This window comes from Podarcis erhardii (assembly GCF_964252035.2).
Source record: "Podarcis erhardii genome assembly, chromosome: 14".
Lineage (NCBI taxonomy): Eukaryota > Metazoa > Chordata > Lepidosauria > Squamata > Lacertidae > Podarcis > Podarcis erhardii.
This window is the reverse complement of record NC_138503.1, coordinates 50,378,050-50,400,269: the sequence shown is the minus strand read 5'-3', so window position 1 is coordinate 50,400,269 and position 22,220 is coordinate 50,378,050. Positions and strand designations below refer to the sequence as shown.

The 22,220-nt window shown below is 50.6% G+C and overlaps 2 protein-coding genes across 6 annotated transcripts in view; one reads left to right on the top strand and one right to left on the bottom strand.

Moving 5' to 3' along the window:
* Positions 1–447, bottom strand: part of MAFK (MAF bZIP transcription factor K) — a 31,733-nt gene extending 31,286 nt beyond the window's left edge. The window contains exon 1 of one of the 2 annotated variants that reach the window (XM_081840047.1): positions 305–447. The gene's annotated coding sequence lies outside the window, so the exon portion shown is untranslated. The remainder of the gene's footprint in view (positions 1–304) is intronic. The other variant, XM_081840048.1, reaches the window with a different exon arrangement.
* The window catches only part of LOC309329093 (lysosomal alpha-glucosidase-like), a 44,657-nt gene that overhangs the window by 7,595 nt on the left and 14,842 nt on the right, over positions 1–22,220 (top strand). Inside the window, exons 1-10 of one of the 4 annotated variants that reach the window (XM_081839618.1) lie at positions 116–270; positions 4,922–5,453; positions 7,105–7,250; positions 7,536–7,701; positions 9,503–9,599; positions 11,586–11,705; positions 12,940–13,058; positions 14,347–14,478; positions 15,111–15,221; positions 15,545–15,658. In XM_081839618.1, the coding sequence (XP_081695744.1) occupies positions 131–270; positions 4,922–5,453; positions 7,105–7,250; positions 7,536–7,701; positions 9,503–9,599; positions 11,586–11,705; positions 12,940–13,058; positions 14,347–14,478; positions 15,111–15,221; positions 15,545–15,658 (1,677 nt within the window). In that variant the 5' untranslated portion in view covers positions 116–130. Of the gene's footprint in view, positions 1–115; positions 271–412; positions 522–4,921; positions 5,454–7,104; positions 7,251–7,535; positions 7,702–9,502; positions 9,600–11,585; positions 11,706–12,939; positions 13,059–14,346; positions 14,479–15,110; positions 15,222–15,544; positions 15,659–22,220 lie in introns of those variants that run through there. The other 3 variants (XM_081839621.1, XM_081839620.1, XM_081839619.1) reach the window with 3 other exon arrangements.

Here is a 22,220-nt window from a genome sequence, read left to right as displayed (position 1 = left end):
GACTCTATTTTGCCACCACGTGCTTGGCTCCAGCAATGACTCAGCAAATTCCTCCCTTCAGCCTCTTTTCCCTCTCTCTCTCTGACCCCTCCCATCTAGGCTCCTCCCCCTCCCTTCCACAAGGCGGCGCATGCGCGAGCCGGCCCAGCGCGCGGCCCAATCCCGGACCTCCCTCCGTCCCCTCAGCGGTCCAACCGAATTCGCCTCTGTTTTTCTTCCCCTCACGAAACAACAAAGCCGCGCCGCCGCCGCCGCCACTCCAGTCAGTCAGTCAGTCATCCAGTCAGTCGCTCGTTTGCCTTACCTTGGACTAGGCGGGCGGGAGCGCGGGGAGGGGGGGCGGGAGCGCGCGCGCGCACCCGCGGCTACTCTTCCCTCCCCCTTCTACCCGCCGGACAAGAGAAGCGTGAGGCGAAAACTGGCGAAGGGGCCTCGCAACGGCCGGCCGGGCTCGCGCCTCGCCTCCCCTCAGCGCAGCGGCCTCGCTCTGGCCTCCTCTCCCTGGCGCGCGCGTGCCGCGAGTGAGTGAAAGTCAAGTTCTCCTCCCCGCCCCCATCGGGGACGGGAAGGAGGGAGGGAGGGAGGGAGGGGAGGGGAGGGGAGGCCGGGAGGGAGAACAGCGGCAGCAACAAGCGCGCGCCGAAGCTCCTCCTCCCTCTCCAGCCGCCCAGCCAATCGGGGCTCGGGCCGCTTTCCGGGGACGGGTGGTCACCCGAGCCTCGCCACGGTAGACGTCAGCGAGCCTGGGGCGGGGCAAGGGAGCCAAAGACACGCCCTCTCGCTCCTGCTTCTCTCCCTCCTCCTCCCGGCTCTTCTTTCCTGGCTCCCACCCACCCGCCGTACTTGGCGTAGCCACGCCCACTGAAGAATGTTCATTCATGCGGGGGAAGGAAGCGCGGGAAAAGCGGGGGAAGAGCTGGGTGGTCTCTGTCGGCAAGGCGCATGTGTTTCCTGATGGTTTTGTTTCTGTTGAAGGGAGGGGGAGCGGAGGAAGAGACTTTAAGGTTGGTGTTTGGAAGGCGGGGGTAGAAGCCACATCAGATACATTATTACCTTGGAATTGTAGAGTTGGAAGGGAACCCAAGGTTCAACCCCCCCCCAAGCAATGCAGGGGTCTCAGCTAAGGCATCCATAACAGATGGCCAAAATAATAGCAATTGCCAGGGCTATTGAAGCGCTGCTGTCAATTACAGTGAAAGACCTACACTAGCTCCCAGTGAATTTCCAAACACAATTGAAAGTGCTGGTGCTGACCTTTAAAGCCCTAAACAGCTTTAGTCCAGTACAGTGGTGCCCCGCAAGACGAATGCCTCGCAAGACGGAAAACTCGCTAGACGAAAGAGTTTTCCATTTTGGAGGTGCTTCGCAAAACGAATTTCCTATAGGCTTGCTTCGCAAGACGAAAATGTATTGCGAGTTCCTGCGGGTTTTTTCCCCCTCCCCCCCTTTTTCTAAGCCGCTTATCCGATAAGCCGCTAAACCGCTAATAGCGCTAATCCGCTAAGCCGTCAATGGGCTTGCTTCACAAGACGAAAAAACCGCTAGACGAAGAGACTCGCGGAACGGATTCTTTTCGTCTTGCGAGGCACCACTGTATACCTGAAGGAGCATCTCCACCCCCATCGTTCTGCCCAAACACTGAGGTCTAGTGCCGAGGGCCTTCTGGCGGTTCCCTCCCTGCGAGAAGCCAAGTTACAGGGAACCAGGCAGAGGGCCTTCTCCGTAGTGGCACCCGCCCTCCCACCAGATGTCAAAGAGAAAAACAACTACCAGACTTTTATAAGACATCTGAAGGTAGCCCTGTTTAGGGAAGTTTTTAATGTTTAATAGACTATTGTATTTTAATATTCTGTTGGAAGCCGCCCAGAGTGGCTGGGGAAACCCAGCCAGATGGGCTAGATTTAAATAATAAATTATTATTAGTAGTAGTATTAGTACAAATCAGCCTGCTGTTTGCAACATTTTTCTTTGTGTGCACAAGTTATGTTCAAACCGCCACCTGGAGTCCTTTGTCCAGTTCTGGGCATGATAATTTAAGAAGGATATTGGCAAGGTGGAATGTGTGCAGAGTGGGGTGACCAAGACGATAAAGGGCCAGAGAATCAAGCCTTATGAGGAACAGTTGATGGAGTTGGGTTAAGGGGAGATATGAGTGCCATCTTCAAATATCTAAAGGGATGTCACATGGAAAATGGAGAAACCTTTTTCTGCTGCTTTGGAGGGTGGGATCCAAACAGAAAAGTATGGAGATTCTGACTAAATGCTAGGAAGAACTTTCTGACAGTAAGAATTCCTCAGAAGGTGGTAGACTCTCCTTCCTTGGAGGTTTTTAAGCAGAGCTTGGATGGCCACCTGTCATGTATGCTTTAGCTGAGATTCCTGCATTGCAGGGGGTTGGGCTAGATGGCCCTTGGGTTCCTTTCCAGCTCTACAATTCTGTGTAAAATCTGCCAAGTGAGAATAACAATTCATAGATCTAATGAAGGGGTCTCTTATTTGTTCTTTCACAATAGCAGTATAGTCTTATACGACTCTTTTTAGACGTAAACTGAGTTCTGCCAGTCTTTTAAGGTTGCTCAGTACCCTTTTCTATGTAGTATAACTAACAGACACTCCCCCACCCACCCCTGTTCATTTATGTGACGTTTGTTTCGTTTGATTAAATCAGATTGGTTTGGGATGTCTGCATATTTGAATTCCTCCTCTAAAAAAGCTTTAAAACAATCATTTTGGATTGTTGCCACAGTAGGAAAGCACGAAAACACTTTCGCTTTCTATTTCTCCACAGTGAGATCAAATAAATCAAAGGGGGTGTGGGAGAGATATTGAACAATGCCTGAAAAACAGAGACAGAGTGTGTTCAAGAGCCCTGATTGGGGGAAAGGTAGCAAGTTCTGCCCTAGAGTGATAGTGCTGAATTTTGCACCTTGCAATAATGGCTTTTCTGTGTGGTCCTGTATATAGGGGGGGTGGGGTGGGCAAATTCTATGAAACTTAAAGCAGAGCCAGTGCAGGTCTACTCAGAAGTTACTTCAGGTCTATTCAGAAGTTATTTCTGTTGCATGGAAAGGACACTTACAAATTGTTCTGTTAGTAGGCAGGCTTTTACTTTATCATCACCATCATCAATTTTTTTGCTGTTTCCTAAATACCAGTCAGTCTCCAGGCAGTGCACAAAAAAATTTAAAAACACATGTTTCAAATAAAAATGTTTTTTTAAAAAAGCAGGCAGGAATAATTAACAATTGTTGCGCAACAAAAAACAACTCAGGCTCTAAAAAGCAAACAGCATTACTGTTTGCCACAGCTAAGAATGCAGGAACCACGGAATCCAGCTCATGGTGTTCTGCTAAAAACAAATACAAGAGCTTATTCTAGGAGGTTTGCGGTGGCGGTGGTTGTTGTCGTTTAGTCATGTCCGACTCTTCGTGACCCCATGGACCAGAGCACGCCAGGCACTCCTGTCTTCCACTGCCTCCCGCAGTTGGTCACACTCATGTTAGTAGTTTCGAGAACACTATCCAACCATCTCGTCCTCTGTCTTCCCCTTCTCCTTGTGCCCTCCATCTTTCCCAACATCAGGGTCTTTTCCAGGGAGTCTTCTCTTCTCATGAGGTGGCCAAAGTATTGGAGCCTCAGCTTCAGGATCTGTCCTTCCAGTTAGCACTCAGGGCTGATTTCCTTAAGAATGGAGAGGTTTGATCTTCTTGCAGTCCATGGGACTCTCAAGAGTCTCCTCCAGCACTGTAATTCAAAAGCATCTATTCTTTGGTAATCAGCCTTCTTTATGGTCCAGCTCTATGTATGGAAGTGAGAGCTGGACCATAAAGGAAGTTTGCAGTAGTGCCATCCAACAGTTGCAAGGCGGAAGGCTTTATTCCTTCCTGCTGTTACCATTATCAAGCACAAACACATGGAGGTTTGGTTGGGGAGATGGATTTGTTTTAGCTCTCCCAAGAGGTGAGCCTAGCTGCAGTAAATAAGGAAGCACAGGTTGACTGCAAGGTTGTCTGACGTGTGTATATATGTTGCTTTTTAAAGCTGCTGCCCTCAAGACTGGTAAAACCAAGTAGGGTATCGAGATGCTAACATAAGGACATAAGCAGGCCAATGGCCCATCTCATTCCTGGTCAGCCACTGACTTTTTAAATCTTAAATGTGAAATTATTATTTTTTTTGTCCTGACATGCAGCACCTTACATTTGTTTACATTGATTGGCATTCATGTTTACCACCCATTCACTCAGTTTGGAAAAGTCATTTTGGGGCTTTTCCCTGAACAATTTAGTACCGTCAGCAAATGTGACCACCTCATTTCTCACCTGTAACTCTAGATCTTTTACGAACAAGTTAAAAACCACACGTACCAAAACTGCTTCTTAGGACACTCTGCTTAATTTCCTACTTTCGTTGTGTCAGTTACTATAGCAGGAATAGGGAACCTGTACTCCTCCAGAAATTTTTGTTGTACTACAACTCCCATCATCCCTGTGCATTGGCCACACTGGCTGGGGCTGATGGCAGTTGAAGTCCGATAATGTTTGGAGGTTCACAGGTTTCCCATCCTTGTTTTAAAGCCTAAAAACCACACTTGGAATTAAAGATCTTAAACAGCTCTATAGGCTCATGTTCAGTTTCCACGCTTGTGAAAGATGCTGGCAGTTAGGGAAGCTGTTTAAAAACTGGCAAGATGTGCTCAGTTTTATTGATCCAGTCAACAGTTCAGCAGCTGCACTTTTGGCTGTGTGAACTTTCCGAATAGTCTTCAAAGGCCATCTCTTGTACAGTGCATCACAGTAGTCTAATGTCAAAGTTACTTGGGTGTTGGTGGATAACATTCTGCGCTTATTTCCTCAGTTCCTGTGGTTGTGAATAAGAGAAATATTGTCACAGTGGGTTTCTTCTTCCTTTCTCCTTCCAGCACGCAGAAAATGAAGTCCTATCAGAAGCTGACAGCAGACGTCCCCCAGATCACAGAATCCGGAGAGGAGGCCACTGATGGGAAACCGTTGTGTCATCAGAAGTTGTCCGCTTGGTGGCTGGGTGGGGGCCTCCTGACAGTGGCCACCCTGCTTAGTGGGGTGACCGTCTGGGTTCTCGGGCAGATCTGGTGGGTTCAGCACGGAACGCCACCCCTGACCAAGTGCGTCTCCATCCCAGAAAGCCTCCGCTTTGACTGTTTCCCGGAGAGAAGCACAGTCGTGACGCGGGAGCTGTGCGAGGCCCGGGGATGCTGCTTCGTCGATGGTGACTGGCCTTCGGGCAGCGAGAGGGGGGTACCCTGGTGCTTCTACCCGCCTGACTTCCCCAGCTACACCTTGGGCAGCCTGAATGAGACTGAGCTGGGAGTGCAAGGATTTCTGACCAGGAAGGCAAAGACCTATTACCCAAGAGATGTTGAGAAGCTGCAGCTCAGCGTGGAGTTTGAAACAGATGCCCGGCTGCATGTCAAGGCGAGTCGTTTCCTATGAGTTATTGCTCCCAGAGCTGTCGTTTTCCACTTTTAATCCTACTGAGCCTTCACAAGGGAGCTGGGAATGGGCTGTCAGCCCACGAGGGGCACACATTTTACCAGTCTGTATGCTAGGGTTGGGCAACCAGGGGCCCTCCAGATGTTGCCATGCTCCTGTTATGCCTGACCATTGACCATGATGGCTGGGGCTGATGGGAGTTGGAGCCCGACAACTTCTGGAGAGCAACAAGTTCACTGCTCCTGTGCTAGATTAAATGATAAATCACGATATTCAGTGATATTCAAGTAGTTTACGGTGCACTGAAATGAAAACAGGCAAAGATTTCTCACTAGCTCCCAAAACGTGAGCCATATGTTCGATTCTGCATGCTGTCTATTCCAGGGCTGGAGAATCAGTTGCTGGACTCCAGCTCCCACCAGCCCCTTGCAGCATGGCCAGTGGACAGGGATTCTGGGAGTTGTATTCTCAAAACATCTGAGGGTGGGCGTGCACTGGCTCCCCACCCAGATCAGCTCTGCTATTTTCAGCTGGTGCGCAACGAACCCTTCAGGGCAGGGGCCTTGGGGAAGAGGAGAAAGGGCATACCTCAGTGGTGGAGTATCTGCTTGGGGTGTACAAGTTCCCAGGATTAATCCCCAGCTTCTGCAGGTAGGGCTGGGGAAAACCCCTTCCTGAAACCCTAGTCTGTGAGGAGACAAAACTGATGGGCCAGTGATCTGACTTCCCACATACCCTGATGTTCATGCTGGATGTGCATTCGGAAGGGAGAGAGGCAGTGGAAAATGGGAGATTTGTACATGCAGGAAATGCTAGTTTTGCGCAATGAAAAATGCTTTTGAAAGCTAACCGTGCCCGCCTCATCAGGCTGCTGGTCTTCAGTCAGCCTTCATCAGCCTGGTGATATTATTAATATTATTATCACCATCATAATTATCATTATTATCATTATTATCATTCATATTCATTCATATTCATTAATAATAATAAGAATGGTAATGAATACTTGGTAGTTGCACGTTACCCAAAGGACTCCAGACAACTGACAACACATCTTAAAACAAACATAGATACATTAACACAAACACATTACATTTACAATCAATGCAGTACAGCCACAACTTAACGCCCAATTTACTCGTGTGATTTCAACCTTGTGCGATTGAAAGCCGACTGGTTGAAATTGTGCATATCAATTGTACACAAGTTGGGTGCAGAAAGAGCTTTTAAGCTCTCTGCCTTGCTGGAGGGATTGGGGGGGGGGAGTTCCAAGGGAGTAGTTCAAGTATACATGTTTTTGTGTATACACTCCATCCCTGCGTTACCCCTGCACAAGATGCGACCGTACTGTACATTCTGTTTATAATTTATTCGATGTCAGCTGTCGGAGACAGCCTCTCCCATCCGCCCCACTCAGCACAGCCATGCTAGCTGGGGCGGATGGACATTGTGGCCAAGGCACTGGGAAGACCTCAGGTTGGCAGAAGCTGTCTTAAGTGGTTGCAATTGGAGACCTTCTTTCGCTCTCACATGCAGCTTTAGGATCCTGGCCTCAGCTTGAGCCCTTGGCACAATTCACGGTGTCTTGCGCCTCCCACTTACCTGGGTGTGTCTATGTGTCCCCTTTTTGTAGATCACTGATGCCACAAAGCCTCGGTATGAAGTGCCCCTTGATGTTCCTCCAGCAACCAAGAGAGCAGAGAATCCATTGTACACCATTGAGTTCTCCAAGGAGCCCTTTGGGTTGATTGTGAAGCGGAAATCTTCAGGGACCGTGCTGTAAGAATCCGTCTCTTCCTCTCTAAATTTATGTGTTTGTTATTCACTTCTTAAATTCATGTCCCGCTTCCAGGCTGATGCAGTAGTGTGTGAAACAGGCCTAAAGCAGGACCTCTCCTGGAAAGAGGGGCCTTCCCTTGGACTTTAGTTTCCCACCACATTTTAAAGCTACTCTCTCTGTTCAGCCATGAGGACCAGAAACACTTTTGGCAAGGGGAAACGTCTGTAAGCAGCCTTTTTCTCGTCACCTGTCCTTCCTAACATCTCTTCCCCTCTCTTATTTAGGTTGAACACAACAGTGGCTCCCTTGTTCTTTGCTGATCAGTTTCTGCAGATTTCTACAGTCCTTCCATCCACATTCATTTATGGACTGGGGGAACATCGAAGCAACTTCTTGCATAGTCTGGAGTGGAACACCCTGACCTTCTGGGCCCGAGATGTCCCTCCTACGGTACCTTTTATGCAAGATTGGGGGGGGGGATTAACTATTTTCAGTCATGCTGTAGCTTTATTGCTGCCTCCCTGGTCAAATGTTCTCTCTTCTTTCATTGTTTCCTTACATGTTTGAATGGCCAAAGATGGATCAGATTCTCCCATGCTTTTTTTTTTAAAAAGTTGATTAATAACAACTGCTGAGTCCCCAATTCAATTCAGGACCTCGGTTGGGTTAACCTTACCCCCTTCAGGTTGCCTTCCTATTTAAAATTCCCTCCTCCCCCAAAGTGGCTGTTTGCCCCACGAGCCAATGTTCCCATAAGGCCCCATGTTTGTAATCACCGACACCTGTCAGAACCATCGCTCCTCCGTAAATGTGACCCAGGGAAGGGGCAAGAAAGTTCTGCTCCATACATATACTTAACTTGTGGAACTTGCTGCCACAGTTGATGGCCATGAAGTTAGGTGGCTTTGTGACCAGGCAAACCCAGGGAGGCGCATTCAATGATTGCCTTCCATCTCCTCCTTGTAGCCTTCCTGGAGGCATCCAGTTGGCCACTGTGGGAAGCAGGATGCTGGACTGTCATGTTTGGCTGCCTCTCTAAACCCAAGAAGAGCCTGTTGGATCAGGCCAATGGCCCATCTAGTCCAGCATCCTGTTCTCACAGTGGCCAACCAGAGGCATCTATTGGGCTATCTGCAAGCAGGACCCTGAGCCACAGCAGGAGAAGAAGAGTTTGGATTTGATATCCCGCTTTATCACTACCCAAAGGAGTCTCAAAGTGGCTAACAATCTCCTTTCCTTTTTTTTTTTTTTGAATTTAGATAATATTTATTAAAATTTTAAAGGTTACAAAAAGAAAAAGTAAAAACACCATATCAAACAAAAACAAAACAACGCATCACAATAAGGAAGAAGAATAAGAAAAACAAAACAAAAAAAACCCCACAGCTAATCTTCCCACAACTTGTCTTTCATTTGCTTGTTTCCTTGACCTCCTCACACCTCCCTTTTTTGTATTCTAGTTCAGTTAGTTATTTCAGCAAATCCTTTCCATCTTTTCCAATTTTTGTTCTGTAATTTATCTTAATATAATGTAACTTTACTTTCTCTCCTTTCACCAATTAGCAGTCTATTTTTTCCTAAACCCTTATAACATTTCTGCTAAAACCACATAACTTCATTCCAACATCCTTCTAACATTCATTAATTTTACAGTGTTTCTGTAGATAGTCTTTAAATTTCTTCCAATCTTCCTCCACCGATTCTTCTCCCTGGTCTCAGATTCTGCCAGTCATTTCCGCCAGTTCCATGTAGTCCATCACCTTCATCTGCCATTCTTCCCGGGTGGGTAGATCTTGTGTCTTCCGGTACTTTGCAATAAGTATTCTTGCTGCTGTTGTAGCATACATAAAGAAAGTTCTATCCTTCTTTGACACCAATTGGCCGTAACATTCTCCTTTCCCTTCCTCCCCCACAACAAACACTTTGTCAGGTGAGTGAGGCTGAGAGACTTCAGAGAAGTGTGACTGGCCCAAGGTCACCCAGCATCTGCATGTGGAGGAGCGGGGAAGCGAACCCGGTACACCAGATTACGAGTCCACTGCTCTTAACCACTACACCACACTGGCTACAGACACTGGGAGAGGGATCTTGGGCTTGGGTTTTGCTTGCAGGTTTCCCACAAAGAGGTTTCAGCCACCGTGAGAATGGGATGTGGGACGGGCTGGACCATTGGCCCCAATCCAGCAGGGCTCTGCTTGCGTTCTTATGAAGTGCTGGCTGAAAATGAGTCTTGACTTCTTTTTGTTTTCAGGAGTCCTTCAATCTCTACGGCGTCCACCCCTTTTACCTTGCCATGGAGAGAGATGGAGCTTCCCATGGGGTATTCCTCTTGAACAGCAACGCAATGGGTACGTGTCCCCTTGGCACCTTTTGCGGTGAAATAATTTAGATACTTAAACCAATCTGAACGTTCTGAGCATTGCCCATGTGGATCTGCTTGAAGGCGATGAATAAAGAAAACTAGAGAGTTTCAGGCTCTTCACTGGAAGCAAAGAGAAAAATGTTTGTAAGCTCACTTCTTTTGAATAACTAGTCAGAGGGTGGTCCAAAGTGGGTTCGTCTTCAGGGGTTTGTATGTATTTTTTAAAAATTCTGGGTGACACATGCTTTTCAGGTAATCAGATGGGCTTCAGATGCGCGGGAAGCCAATCTGAGTCAGTGCTTTTGAAGTAACAGAGGAAAATGGAGTTTTGGAGGTGCAGCAGGGGCTTTTTATGGAGGCAAGAGCCATCTGTTTCCTGCCGTGAGGCGGGCTCTTTAGCAACCGCTGGGCGGTTTAACCGCATCTTGCAGCTGCTGGCTCCTTGCCTTCACAGCCAGCTGCTTCTCAACCCTCCTTGGCTGTGTCTTATCTCTGACCTTCTCTCCAAGGGATTTGGCCTTTAGACTGCATGGAGACTGCAGAGTGGCTGGTAGAAAAAGAGAGGGAGAGGCAGGTGGCCTGCGTCAGCTGAGAGGGCTACAGGCACCCTTTTGGCCAAGTACAGTGGTGCCCTGCAAGACGAATGCCTCGCAAGACGGAAAACCTGCTAGACGAAATGGTTTTCCGTTTTGGAGGTGCTTCACAAAACGAATTTCCTATGGGCTTGCTTCGCAAGACAAAAATGTTCCTGTGGGTTTTTTTTCCTTCCCCCCCTTTTTCTAAGCCGCTAAGCCGCTTATCAGCTGATCCGCTAAGCCGCTAAACCGCTTAACAGCTGATCCACTAAGCCGTTTATCAACTGATCCGCTAAGCCGCTTAACAGCTGATCCGCTAAGCCGCTTAACAGCTGATCCGCTAAGCCGCTTAACAGCTGATCCGCTAAGCCGCTTATCAGCTGATCCGCTATGCCCCTAAGCCGCTAATAGCGCTAATCTGCTAAGCCGCTAATGGGCTTGCTTCGCAAGACAAAAAAACCGCAAGACGAAGAGACTCGCGGAATGGATTCTTTTCGTCTTGCGAGGCACCACTGTACTTCCAAGACACAAATTGTGTCGGCAAAGCCATGAAGAGTAACGGAGAAGAGGGATCTTGGTGTGTCCCCGAGGGCTCTTAAGAACTAGTGAAGTGGCTCCCAAACTTTTTTGGGCCACTGCCAGCTTGGATCCATAATGTCACCCCCAGTGCCTTCCTTCATAATAGTGGTTTGCACAACTCACTAAGGAAGAGAACAACACAATAAAATTCAAAACAGTAAAACACTTAATTGCACATTTATTGCAATTTAAAAATTCATCAGAATTGATGTACTTGATCCACTGATGCCAGCCTTTCAAAGTCTGACAGTCCTTTATACCTCCAGCAATTTCCAGCATTTTATTTTTTTTAACGGAGGGTTGATGGATATCGAAAGCCATAAATTCAAATATCAGTTACACTAAAGGTTTCTGTTTACCAAATACAGATCTTCTCTATTCTCCCCGTTTTTGTGGATTTCTCCAAGCTTGCTTCTGCCCAACAATCTGCCCATTTGAATTCAACATTTATTTTCATTCATTCATTCATTTGCTTAAATATTTATGCATCACCTTTTTGCCGAAGCCTAGCAATACAGAAATTTTTTAAAACGGTTTTTTCCCCTTTTTCTTTTTAAAAGCAATGGAAATAATCAAACAGGACAAATAACAGATGAAAAGTCTCCGCACTAATGTGTACAGCACACACTTTCGCTTGCCTCACCACTTTCCCCGGGGAAAACACACTCTTGAACATTCGTCAATTGGGCTTTCTGTGGATTGATGTTTGCTCTGATTCAGCCCTGGTTTTCCCAGAGAAAACAGTGGGCAGGTGGAAACCCACACAAGCAGAACCGTGGACAAACCCTAAGTCTTCCTCTCTCCTGTTTGTTGCCTAGAGGTGGTGCTTCAGCCGGCACCTGCCCTCACCTGGAGACCCGTTGGAGGCATTCTGGATTTCTACATCTTCCTAGGCCCAGACCCCAACTTGGTGGTCCAGCAGTACCAGCAGGTGATTGGTGAGTATAGGCTCCTCCAAACGTCCCTTTGTCTATTGTGCTTTGTGCTTTTGATAGTATATAAACAGTCTGGGTGCAGGCACCCTGCTTCGGTTCCAATCCCACAGCTTCCTGCTGAACTCCTGCAATTTTTCACATGACAAACGTTCCTGGTTTGCCCTGCTTTCATTATGCTATAATGCAAGAGCACCCCCTCCAGCTGGAAACAATGCTGTAATACTGGGGAAGCATGGCAGAACGACTAATAAAGTGGGGGGTGATGTGTGGATAGTCAGTGGCACATGCATACTGGAAATAGTTACAAAAAGAAATGAGAGAGTGTTGAGGAAGTGGTGGGCGTGGAAAGTGGAGTAGAAGACGGTGACAGTCGATCCACCCACCCCAAAACACAGAAACAAATCATCTATGACCCCAAGTGCAGTGATTCAGAGCTCAATTTTCCCCAACATATTGGATTATCCCTGCACTAGGTAAACGTGAATCATGCTGATTGGTGTTGTCTGAGGTTCTTGTCATGTGGACTACAACAGTGTTCATCCATCATGGGTCCCCAGAAGTGGGTGGACTACAAATTCCATCATGCTTGCCCACCAGGCTAAGCTGGCTGCGGATGATGGGAGTTGTAGCCCACCCACATCTGGGGACCCAAGACTGAAGAATGTCAGGAGTGTGTGCAGGAGCCAGGTCCTGTGACCAGTAGGGCTTCACAGGACTGGGGCCTTCCTAAGTTTGTTCTGGAGAGGCAAGGTGCGGCCACACAGGTGAGGCCGACTGGTAACTCACTGCAGCTGGTGGCAAGAGCCGGGAAGGGATATAAGGTCAGCATTTCCCTTCGGCTCTTGGCCACAGCAACTTGTTTCCCACCTTGCTGTGTTTGGCTTCTTCCTGATTCTTGGACCTCGGCTTCTTGACTCCTTGCTTCTTGACCCTCGGACCCTTGACTTTGTGACTCCCTGCTTCCTGACCCTCGGACCCCTGGCTTCTGGACTCTCGTTCCTGCTCCTACCTCGCTATCTTGTCTCCGATCCCAACCTCCTTAGCCGGGACTTTGATCGCCCGTTAAACTGGACCATGACAAAGAACACTGGACTATGTGGACTAAATCGGAACGCAAATAACTGCAAATACACAGTAAACTCCGACCTGGACAAGTCAAAAGGCACAGCAGGAAGAAGACTGTGGCTCTGGGGCAGAGGAGGCAGCACACCTAACACTTTCCTGATTTTTGTTTTAGGTTTCCCTGCCATGCCTCCGTTTTGGGGATTGGGCTTCCATCTCTGCCGCTGGGGCTATGGAACAAGCAACGAGACCTGGGAGATCGTCAAGGCCATGAGGAATTTTCAGATCCCGCAGGTAAACTTCAAGAGGGACCCTCCAGAAGTTAGGTTAGGGGTGTGGCACATGGTGTTTTCCATGCAAAGGGTCTCAGGTTCAAATCCTGAATCTCCCAAGGAGGGACTGGTTAAGACTCCTGTCTGAAATCCTAGAGAGCCATTGTCAGCCGCTGTCGGCCAATGGTTGTCAGTACTTTTGAATGCCAGTGGCTGGGAACCACAGGAGAGAAGAGGCCTCTTGGGCTTGGGTCCTGCTTGCGGGTTTCCCCACAGGCATCTGGTTGGCCAGGAACAGGATGCTGGACTAGGTGGGCCCCTGAGCTGCTCCATCAGGCTCGTCTTATATTCTTAGGACAGTACACACCCCCTCCCTTCTGCTTTAGCCTCACAATAACCTTGTGAAGTAGGTTAGGCTGAGAGAGAGTGAATCGCCTAAGGTCGCCCAGTGTGTTTAATAGCTAAGGCGGCAATCCTAATTTAACTTAATTTGATAGTAAGTTAATTTAATAACACTGAATAGACTGAATCATTTAATAAGACTGTATTTAATAGGACATACTTCTGAGTGGAGAGACGCTGGTGGCGCTGTGGGTTTAACTTGCCGATCAGAAGGTCGGCGGTTCAAATCCCCACGACGGGGAGAGCTACTGTTGCTCGGTCCCTGCTCCTGCCAACCTAGCAGTGGTGTAGCGTGGGGGGTGCAGGGGGGGCCGGCCGCACCGGGCGCAACATCTGGGGGTTAGGGTTAGGGGGCGCAAATCCACAGGTTGGGGGGCAAATTACTTGCCTTGCCCCGGGTGCTGACAACCCACACTACGCCACTGCAACCTAGCAGTTCGAAAGCACACCAGTGCAAGTAGGTAAATAGGTACCGCTCTGGCAGGAAGGTAAACAGCGTTTTTGTGTGCTGCTCTGGTTCGCCAAAAGCGGCTTAGTCATGCTGGCCACATGACCCGGAAGCTGTACGCCGGCTCCCTCGGCCAATAAAGTGAGATGAGCGTGTAACCCCAGAGTCGGTCACGACTGGACCTAATGGTCAGGGGTCCCTTGACCTTTACCTTACTTCTGAGTGGACATGGATAGGATTGTGCTGTTAGTAGCTTTCTGTAGTTCTGGTCCAACACTGTTTCTTTCTCAACTGAGGTAGCACAGTTGAGTAGAGCATGGTGCTGATAATGCCAGTGTCCCAGTTCCAATCCCTGCATGGGGCAGCTGCATATTCCTGCATTGCAGGCAGTTGGACTAGATGATCCTCAGATTCCCTTCCAGCTCTACAGTTCCATGATATCTACGCTTTCTTTATGCAGGCTGCTCAGTGGAATGATATTGACTACATGGATGGCTATCGAGACTTCACCATTGACTCCCAGAAGTTTGGCACTCTCCCCCAGTTGGTGGAAGACCTTCACAAACATGGGCAGCGCTACGTGATGATTCTGGTAACCTCTCTCTGCTTTTCTCACTTCTTTCTTACTCCAGCAATATAAATGTGCAATTCCAAGATACGATTTGATTTTTTCAAGCAAGGTTAGTAACATCCTGTCGCTCTGGTGTAGCTTTCGTCAAAGGCTGCTGCTATTCTGGGACCCTTTATTTAGAGCTTTGCATTTCTCAAATCCTGTGTGTTTTATTTATTTAGCCATGGAGGCAAAATGCAATCTAGAAGCGAGAACGGAAAAAGCGGTTCCATGTGGCATTAAATATAGCATTCTCTTCCCCATAAAAACTTGCATTGCCCTTCATCCATGGACGAAATCCTGTTTGCTCAGAAGTACTTTCCAGCAAAGATCCCTGTTCTCCCTACAAATGGCCTTTTATTTAGTGATGTGTGCTTTCCCCCCGTTCTATAGAGCTTTTCCACCCGACTGACATACAGTGGCAGGGACAGTGGGGGGGGGTGACATTATGGAAACGAGGCAGTGGCCTGAAAATGTTGGGGAACTACTGCTCCAGCCCAGCAGAACATTTGAGTTTCCTGCCTTTCTTGAAGCAGGTAGCCAAAGATCCATTTGGTGCAAGAGGCTGGTTTCATTGCTGTGTGGATCCTAGCCTGTTTTTGCTTCCCCCCCAGGACCCAGGAATCAGCAGCACCCAACCTCCAGGCTCTTACTGGCCTTATGATGAAGGCTTGAAGCGTGGAATATTCATCAACAGCACCCAAGGAAAACCTCTGATAGGGAAGGTGAGAGCCAAGGAGCAGGGTGCGTTTTGCCTCTTCAGTTTACTGTTTTGAATTTTATTGTATTGTTATCTTCCTTAGTGTGTTGTACAAAGAGCTATTCTCAGTACAGGATATTCTCACTGGGGATACTTTTATGGAACCCAAAGGCTGGTGGCAACTACTGGCCTAGATGGCAAACATGAATTAAAAAATAAATAAATACAGGTAAGCCTGGTGGGCTGGATAAGGCGCTAACCTGTTGCACCCCATGCAGAGAGTTGATTGGGTTCAACTCTGCCTGAATTTTATCCATCGGATTTGTGCTGTTGTCCCCCACCCCCTAGGTCTGGCCTGGCCTCACTGCTTTCCCCGACTTCTCTAACCTAAACACTCACCAGTGGTGGCTGGAAAACCTGGAAAGATTCCACTCCCTCGTCCCCTTCGATGGCCTTTGGATTGTAAGTTCCTCCTTCAGTCTTTTCCGGTTTCTAAACAGAAAAGTTGCAACAGTTGAGTGGGCACCGAAAAGGGGAGGTGATGATTATTAGATTTGGAGTATTAGAATCACAGAACTGTACAGTTGGAAGTCACCCAAAGGATCATCTACTCTTTTTTTTCCAGTTTTTCAAATTTTATTTATACTTTTCAAGTTTATGCATTTCACTATTTTTATACATTTCACTAATTTTACAATCATATTAACATTTCAAAACTTGCCTTCCTTCCCCCTCTTTCTGCAATTCCTTAAATTTATTTTTAATATCCTTTGCATATCCATATTTACTTAATTTGCTCAATTATTCATCTACTTTAAGTATATACAGTGGTGCCTCGCAAGACGAAATTAATCCGTTCCGTGAGGCTCTTCGTATAGCGGTTTTTTCGTCTTGCGAAGCAAGCCCATTGACAGCTTAGCGGATTAGCGCTATTAGCGGTTTAGCGGCTTTTAGCGGATCAGCTGATCAGCGGCTGATCAGCTGATCAGCTGATAAGCAGCTTAGCGGCTTAGGAAAAGGGGGGGGAAGGGGGGGAAACCCGCAGGAACTTGCAAGACATTTCGTCTTGCGAAGCAAGCCCATAGGGAAATTCGTTTTGCGAAGCGCCTCCAAAACGGAAAACCCTTTCGTCTAGCGGGTTTTCCGTCTTGCGAGGCGTTCGTCTTGCGGGGCACCACTGTATACTCTTATCAAACTGCAGGTTAATACAATAATCCTGCCAATGATCTTACCTGCTTACAAATTTTCTGCAAATATTCAATAAACCATTTCCATTCTTTTATTTTTAAAAAGCTTGTTATCTTGATTTCTTATTCTTCCTGTAAGTTTAGCCATTTCTGCGTATTCCATAAGTTTTTGTATCCATTCTTCCTTTGCTGGGACTTCTTACTTCTTTCCATTTTGGGGCGAGTGACATTCTAGCCACTGTAGTAGCATACATGAATAAGTTTCTATACATTTTAGATGGCTCTGTCCCTATAAGCATTTATGTTCCACCTCTGTCTCCCAGGAGCTCAAAGTTTGGTATGTGATTCCCGCCACTCCTCATGGCATCTCCACAACAACCCTGTGAGGTAGGTTAGGTTGAGAGACAGAGAGTGGCCCATGGCCACACAGTGAGCTTTATAACTGAGTGGGGATTTGAACCCTGGTCTCCCAAGTCATAGTCTGTCACTCTAATCACTCCTTGTGGGAATTTTCAGGGTGGCAGGAAATGATATATTGTTTATTAATATCCTTGCGCTAGCAAGTTCCTTTACTTAGCAGAGTTAATTCCCCTTTATACACGCACAGCAGACAGCTGGTTGCAGGCTCGTGTGAACCTCTCACTATTATACAATTCAGTCTGTCTGTGATGGCCTGGGATTCCGAGTCTGAGAGTGATCCGGAGGAATCCCAGCCGGCGCAGGAGTCCCCGCCTCCAGGGCCGGCTGAACTGGGGCAAGGCCTAGTTGCTGAGGAAACTCAAGAGCAGGCACCAGGTGAAATCATTCAGGCCCCAGAGGTGCTGGAAGACTCAGTGGCTACAGGTGAGCCTCCCCCGGGGCCCAGTAACCCTTCGGCCTCTCCTGATCTGCAGAGGCTTAGGGCAGAGAGGCGAAGGGAACTGGTGTCTCCCAGGAGGAGTGCTCGCCTTAAGGCCAAGAGAGGCGGGGCTTCTGGGGGCCGGGACCGCCCCCGGCCTTAGAAGAAGATAAAGGTCAGGCAGCCCGGTCCCAGGTTGCGGGAGCAACGTCGTTGTGAAGTATCTGCTTTACCCAGTCCTTGTTCGGCACTCCCAGTGTGCCTGTTCCTCGCCCGGCTTCCTGCTTCTGCCTTACCAGTGTTCCTGTTCCCCGCCTGGACTCCTGCTTCTACCCTACCAGTGTTCCGGTTCCTCGCCTGGCTTCCTGCTTCTGCCCTACCATCGTTCCTGCTACCCCGCCCGGCTCCCTGTTGATCTTGGCCTACGGTAATAGTACCTCATCCCCCCTGGGACCAGCACAGTTTGCTCCCGCCTTACCCGCACTCCCCCTTCGTAGGGGTGCGTTCGGGAAGAGCCAGAGGCCATGGCTGACCAGGCGGCTGCACTGGTGGATTTGGCCCAGAGGAACCAGACCTTGACTCACACCGTGCAGCAGCTCAGTGACGCGGTTGTGGCACTTCAGCAACGCTTGGAAGCCCTACCGGCTCCTGGGGCCGACGCCCCGGCTCCTGGCAAGTACCCAGTGGCTTTGCCTGAGAAATTTGATGGAGCCCCGGCCAGCTTTCCCATGTTCCTGGCCCAGGCCAAGCTGTATATTCAGGGGCGAGCCCGGAACTTTCCTGACGACCGCACCAAGGTGCACTTTTTGATTAGTTTGTTAAAGGACCAGGCGGCCAAGTGGGCGTTGCCGCTACTCAGGCAAGACTCCCCCTTGCTGGCAGACTATACGGGGTTTTGCAATCATTTGGAGGCCGCGTTCGGCAATCCCCAGAAAGGGAGTCAAGCCAACCGGGCGATTCGGCGTTTGAAACAGGGCAAGTCCACGGTGGCCGCATATACCACGGAGTTTCGGCTGCTGGCACAGGACTTGACCTGGAATGATTCGGCACTGCGGGACCAGTATCTCGAGGGGCTTTCAGACGAGGTACTGGACCAGTTGGCCACAATGGAACGCCCCACCACGCTAGACACTCTCATTCAACGGTGTCTACAAATAGACGATCGGTTGGAGGATCGTCGTCAGGCCCGGGGTCGCCGACACTTCCAGTTCACGGCACCAGCTTTTTCCAGCAGCCCCACGGTCACAACTGATTTAACGGAGGAGCCTATGCAGCTCGGGGCAGTGCGGCCACGCCTTTCCCCTGCAGAGAAGGCGCGGCGTCGGGAGGGAAATCTCTGTCTTTACTGTGGCGGAAGTGGACACTTCGCTCGGTCTTGTCCAGAGAAACGCCAGCCGCAGGGAAACCGCCAACCCCAGTAGCTGATGGCCCTAGCTACCGGGGGTCCCAAACAGCACAGAATGGGGCCGCACCAATTGAATTACAACACCTTATGGTTCCGGTACATCTATACCCTCCAGGAGGGCCATGGATTCTTACCCATGCTCTGGTGGATTCAGGGGCAACCCGCTCTTATATGGACGCTGCTTTTGCTGCCCAGCATCGGGTGCCACTTCGGAACAAGCCAGAACCGGTACAGGTGGAGGCAATCGACGGACGGCCACTGCGTTCGGGCGCCGTCACTCAAGAGACCCAGCCCCTGGTCCTGTGCCTCCAGCAGCACCGTGAGATGCGAACTCTGGATATTGCCTCCATGCCCCGGTTCCCCCTGGTGCTAGGGATGGACTGGCTAGAGGCTCACAATGTGCAGATTGACTGGGTCAAACGGACTGTACACTTCCCAGACCCCAATTCTCCTGCTGAGACTGAGATGCTAGCAGCTGCGCCTACTGAGGAGGCGGCTGCGACGCTCCCCGCTGAGTACCGGGACTATCACGACGTGTTCGAGGAACGGGGGGCAGACCAGCTGCCGCCGCATCGGTCCTTTGACTGCGGCATAGACCTCCAGCCTGGAGCGCCTCTACCGGTGAGTCGCTTATACTCGTTAACAGAGCCAGAGCGCGAGGCTTTGCAGGACTTCTTGCGCAAGAACCTGGAGCGTGGGTTCATTAGACCCTCTACCTCGCCCACTGCTGCGCCAGTGCTCTTTGTTAAAAAGAAATGTGGGGAGCTCCGCCTTTGCCATGATTACCGGGCCCTGAACAAAATTACCATCCCGGACCGGTACCCCTTGCCCCTTATTTCGGAGTTACTGGAGCGGGTGCAAGGGGCGCAGGTGTTCACCAAGCTAGACCTCCGGGGAGCCTACAATTTGATTCGGATCCGCGCCGGGGATGAGTGGAAGACAGCATTCGGGACCCGGTACGGACAGTTTGAATACCTGGTTATGCCCTTTGGTTTGTGCAACGCGCCTGCTGTGTTCCAACGGTACATCAACCACGTGTTCCAGGACTTGCTAGACAAGTACGTGGTGGTGTACTTGGATGACATTCTGGTTTACTCCCGTGACCCGGCGTGCCACGAGGGCCATGTCCGGACCGTGCTGCAGCGCTTGCGCGAGCATCGTCTGTATGCAAAGCTCAGCAAGTGCGAGTTCCATCAGCAGTCAGTGGACTTCCTGGGTCATCGACTCTCACCAGGTGGGGTGCAAATGGATCCTGGGAAGGTGGCAGCGGTTCGAGAATGGGCGGCACCTCGGAACCGCAAGGACCTACAGCGTTTCCTGGGGTTCGCCAACTATTACCGGACCTTCATTGCGGATTATGCTCACCGCACCACCCCGTTGACCCGGCTTCTGCGCCCCAAGACGCCGTTTTCCTGGGACAAGGAGGCGGAGGAGGCATTTCAAGGGTTGAAGGCCTGTTTCCAGAGAGCGCCAATCTTGCAACATCCGGATCCTTCTCGACCCTTTGTGGTAGAGACTGACGCCTCCAGTACGGCTCTCGGTGCCGTCTTGTCTCAGCAGCACGGACCGGAAGCGCCACTCTTACCCTGCGCCTTCTATTCCCGCCAGCTCCTTCCAGCGGAGCGTAACTATACCGTGTGGGAGCGGGAACTGCTGGCCATCAAGGTGGCCTTTGAGGTTTGGCGCCACCATCTTGAAGGAGCAAGACACCCGGTGGAGGTGAGAACCGACCACCGGAACCTGGAATACCTCCAGACCACCCGCAAGCTGAACCAAAGGCAGATCCGGTGGGCGTTGTTCTTTTCCCGGTTCCAGTTCCGGATCCGCTACATCCCTAGCTCCCAAAACCAGAAGGCGGATGCCGTCCCGGAAACCTGAAGACAACGCAGACACGGTTCAGCAAGCAGCACCCACCACGATCCTACCACCAGCTGCGTTCCTGGCCACCCAGGAGGTTGAGCCACTGCAGGCTCGGGTGCGGGAACAGCAGCGGGTCGACGCTTGGGCCCAGGAACGACTCCGGGAACTGGCCGAAGGATCATGCCCTCAGTATCCAGGGCTGGTCTCGCATCAGGGTCTTCTGCTGCACTACGGGCGCCTGTACATCCCACCAGGGCCGCTGCGGGCTGAGGTTCTCCGGATGACCCATGACGCTCCAGCGGCGGGGCACTTTGGGCGGTATCGGACCACCCATCTGGTAAGCCGTGAGTTTTGGTGGCCCCGTTTGAAGGCTGACGTGGCTTGCTACGTCGCTGGTTGTGACGTCTGCAGGCGGGCCAAGGGGCCTACCGGGCGACCCCCCGGCCTCCTTCAGCCGTTGCCGGTTCCACCACGTCCTTGGCACACAGTTTCTCTAGACTTTGTAGTGGAGTTACCCCCGTCTCGTGGCTGCACCTGCCTTCTAGTTTTCTCCGACCACTTCACGAAGATGGTGCACTGTGCCCCCTGCCCATCCATACCCTCAGCTAAGGAAACCGCGCAGCTGTACCTTCAGCATGTCTTCCGCCTGCATGGCCTACCTGAGCGTGTAGTATCCGACCGCGGCGTTCAGTTCACGTCCCGGTTTTGGCGTGCTTTGCACCAGGCCCTCGGAACAGAGGTCTGTCTCTCATCTGCTTACCACCCACAGACTGATGGCCAGACGGAACGGGCGAACGCGGTACTGGAACAGTACCTCCGGTGTTACTGCAGCTACCAGCAGGACGACTGGGTCGACCACCTAGCATTGGCGGAGTTCGCTTATAACAACGCGGTGAATGCGTCCACCCAGCAGACCCCGTTCCAAGCCAGTTATGGCCTTCATCCACGGTTGTTTCCGGATGTGCTGCCGGCATCTACGGTCCCTGCGGTGACAGAGTGGCTTCAGGAGCTCCAGTCCCAGCAACAGCTGTTGATGGAGCAGCTGCACCAGGCCAAGGAGGCGTACAAGGTCCAGGCCGACCGCCACCGCCAGGTGGGGCCGGAACTTCACGTCGGTGACTTGGTATGGCTTTCCACTCGCCACCTCCACCCTTCTCGACCTTCGCGGAAGCTGGACGCCCGGTTCACCGGCCCGTTCCCTATCGTGGACCAGGTCTCGCCTGTGGCATTCCGTCTCCGGTTGCCAGCAAACCTGAAGGTTCACCCGGTATTCCACAGGTCCCTTCTGAGTCCGGTGGCCCCACCCGACGAGTTCCACCCGGACCGTCCCCGACCGCAGCCAGTCTTGGTGCAGGGAGAGCCTGAGTACGAGGTGGAACGCATTCTGGACTCCCGATACCGCAGGGGAAGGCTGCAGTATCTCATTGACTGGAAGGGGTATGGGCCAGAGGACCGTTCCTGGGAACCAGCGGTCAACGTCCACGCACCTGCCTGCATCCGGGAGTTTCATACAGCGTACCCCAGCAAGCCGGGTCCGGGCCCTCAAGTGAGGGGGGGCCTGGGAGGGGGGATGGTGTGATGGCCTGGGATTCCGAGTCTGAGAGTGATCCGGAGGAATCCCAGCCGGCGCAGGAGTCCCCGCCTCCAGGGCCGGCTGAACTGGGGCAAGGCCTAGTTGCTGAGGAAACTCAAGAGCAGGCACCAGGTGAAATCATTCAGGCCCCAGAGGTGCTG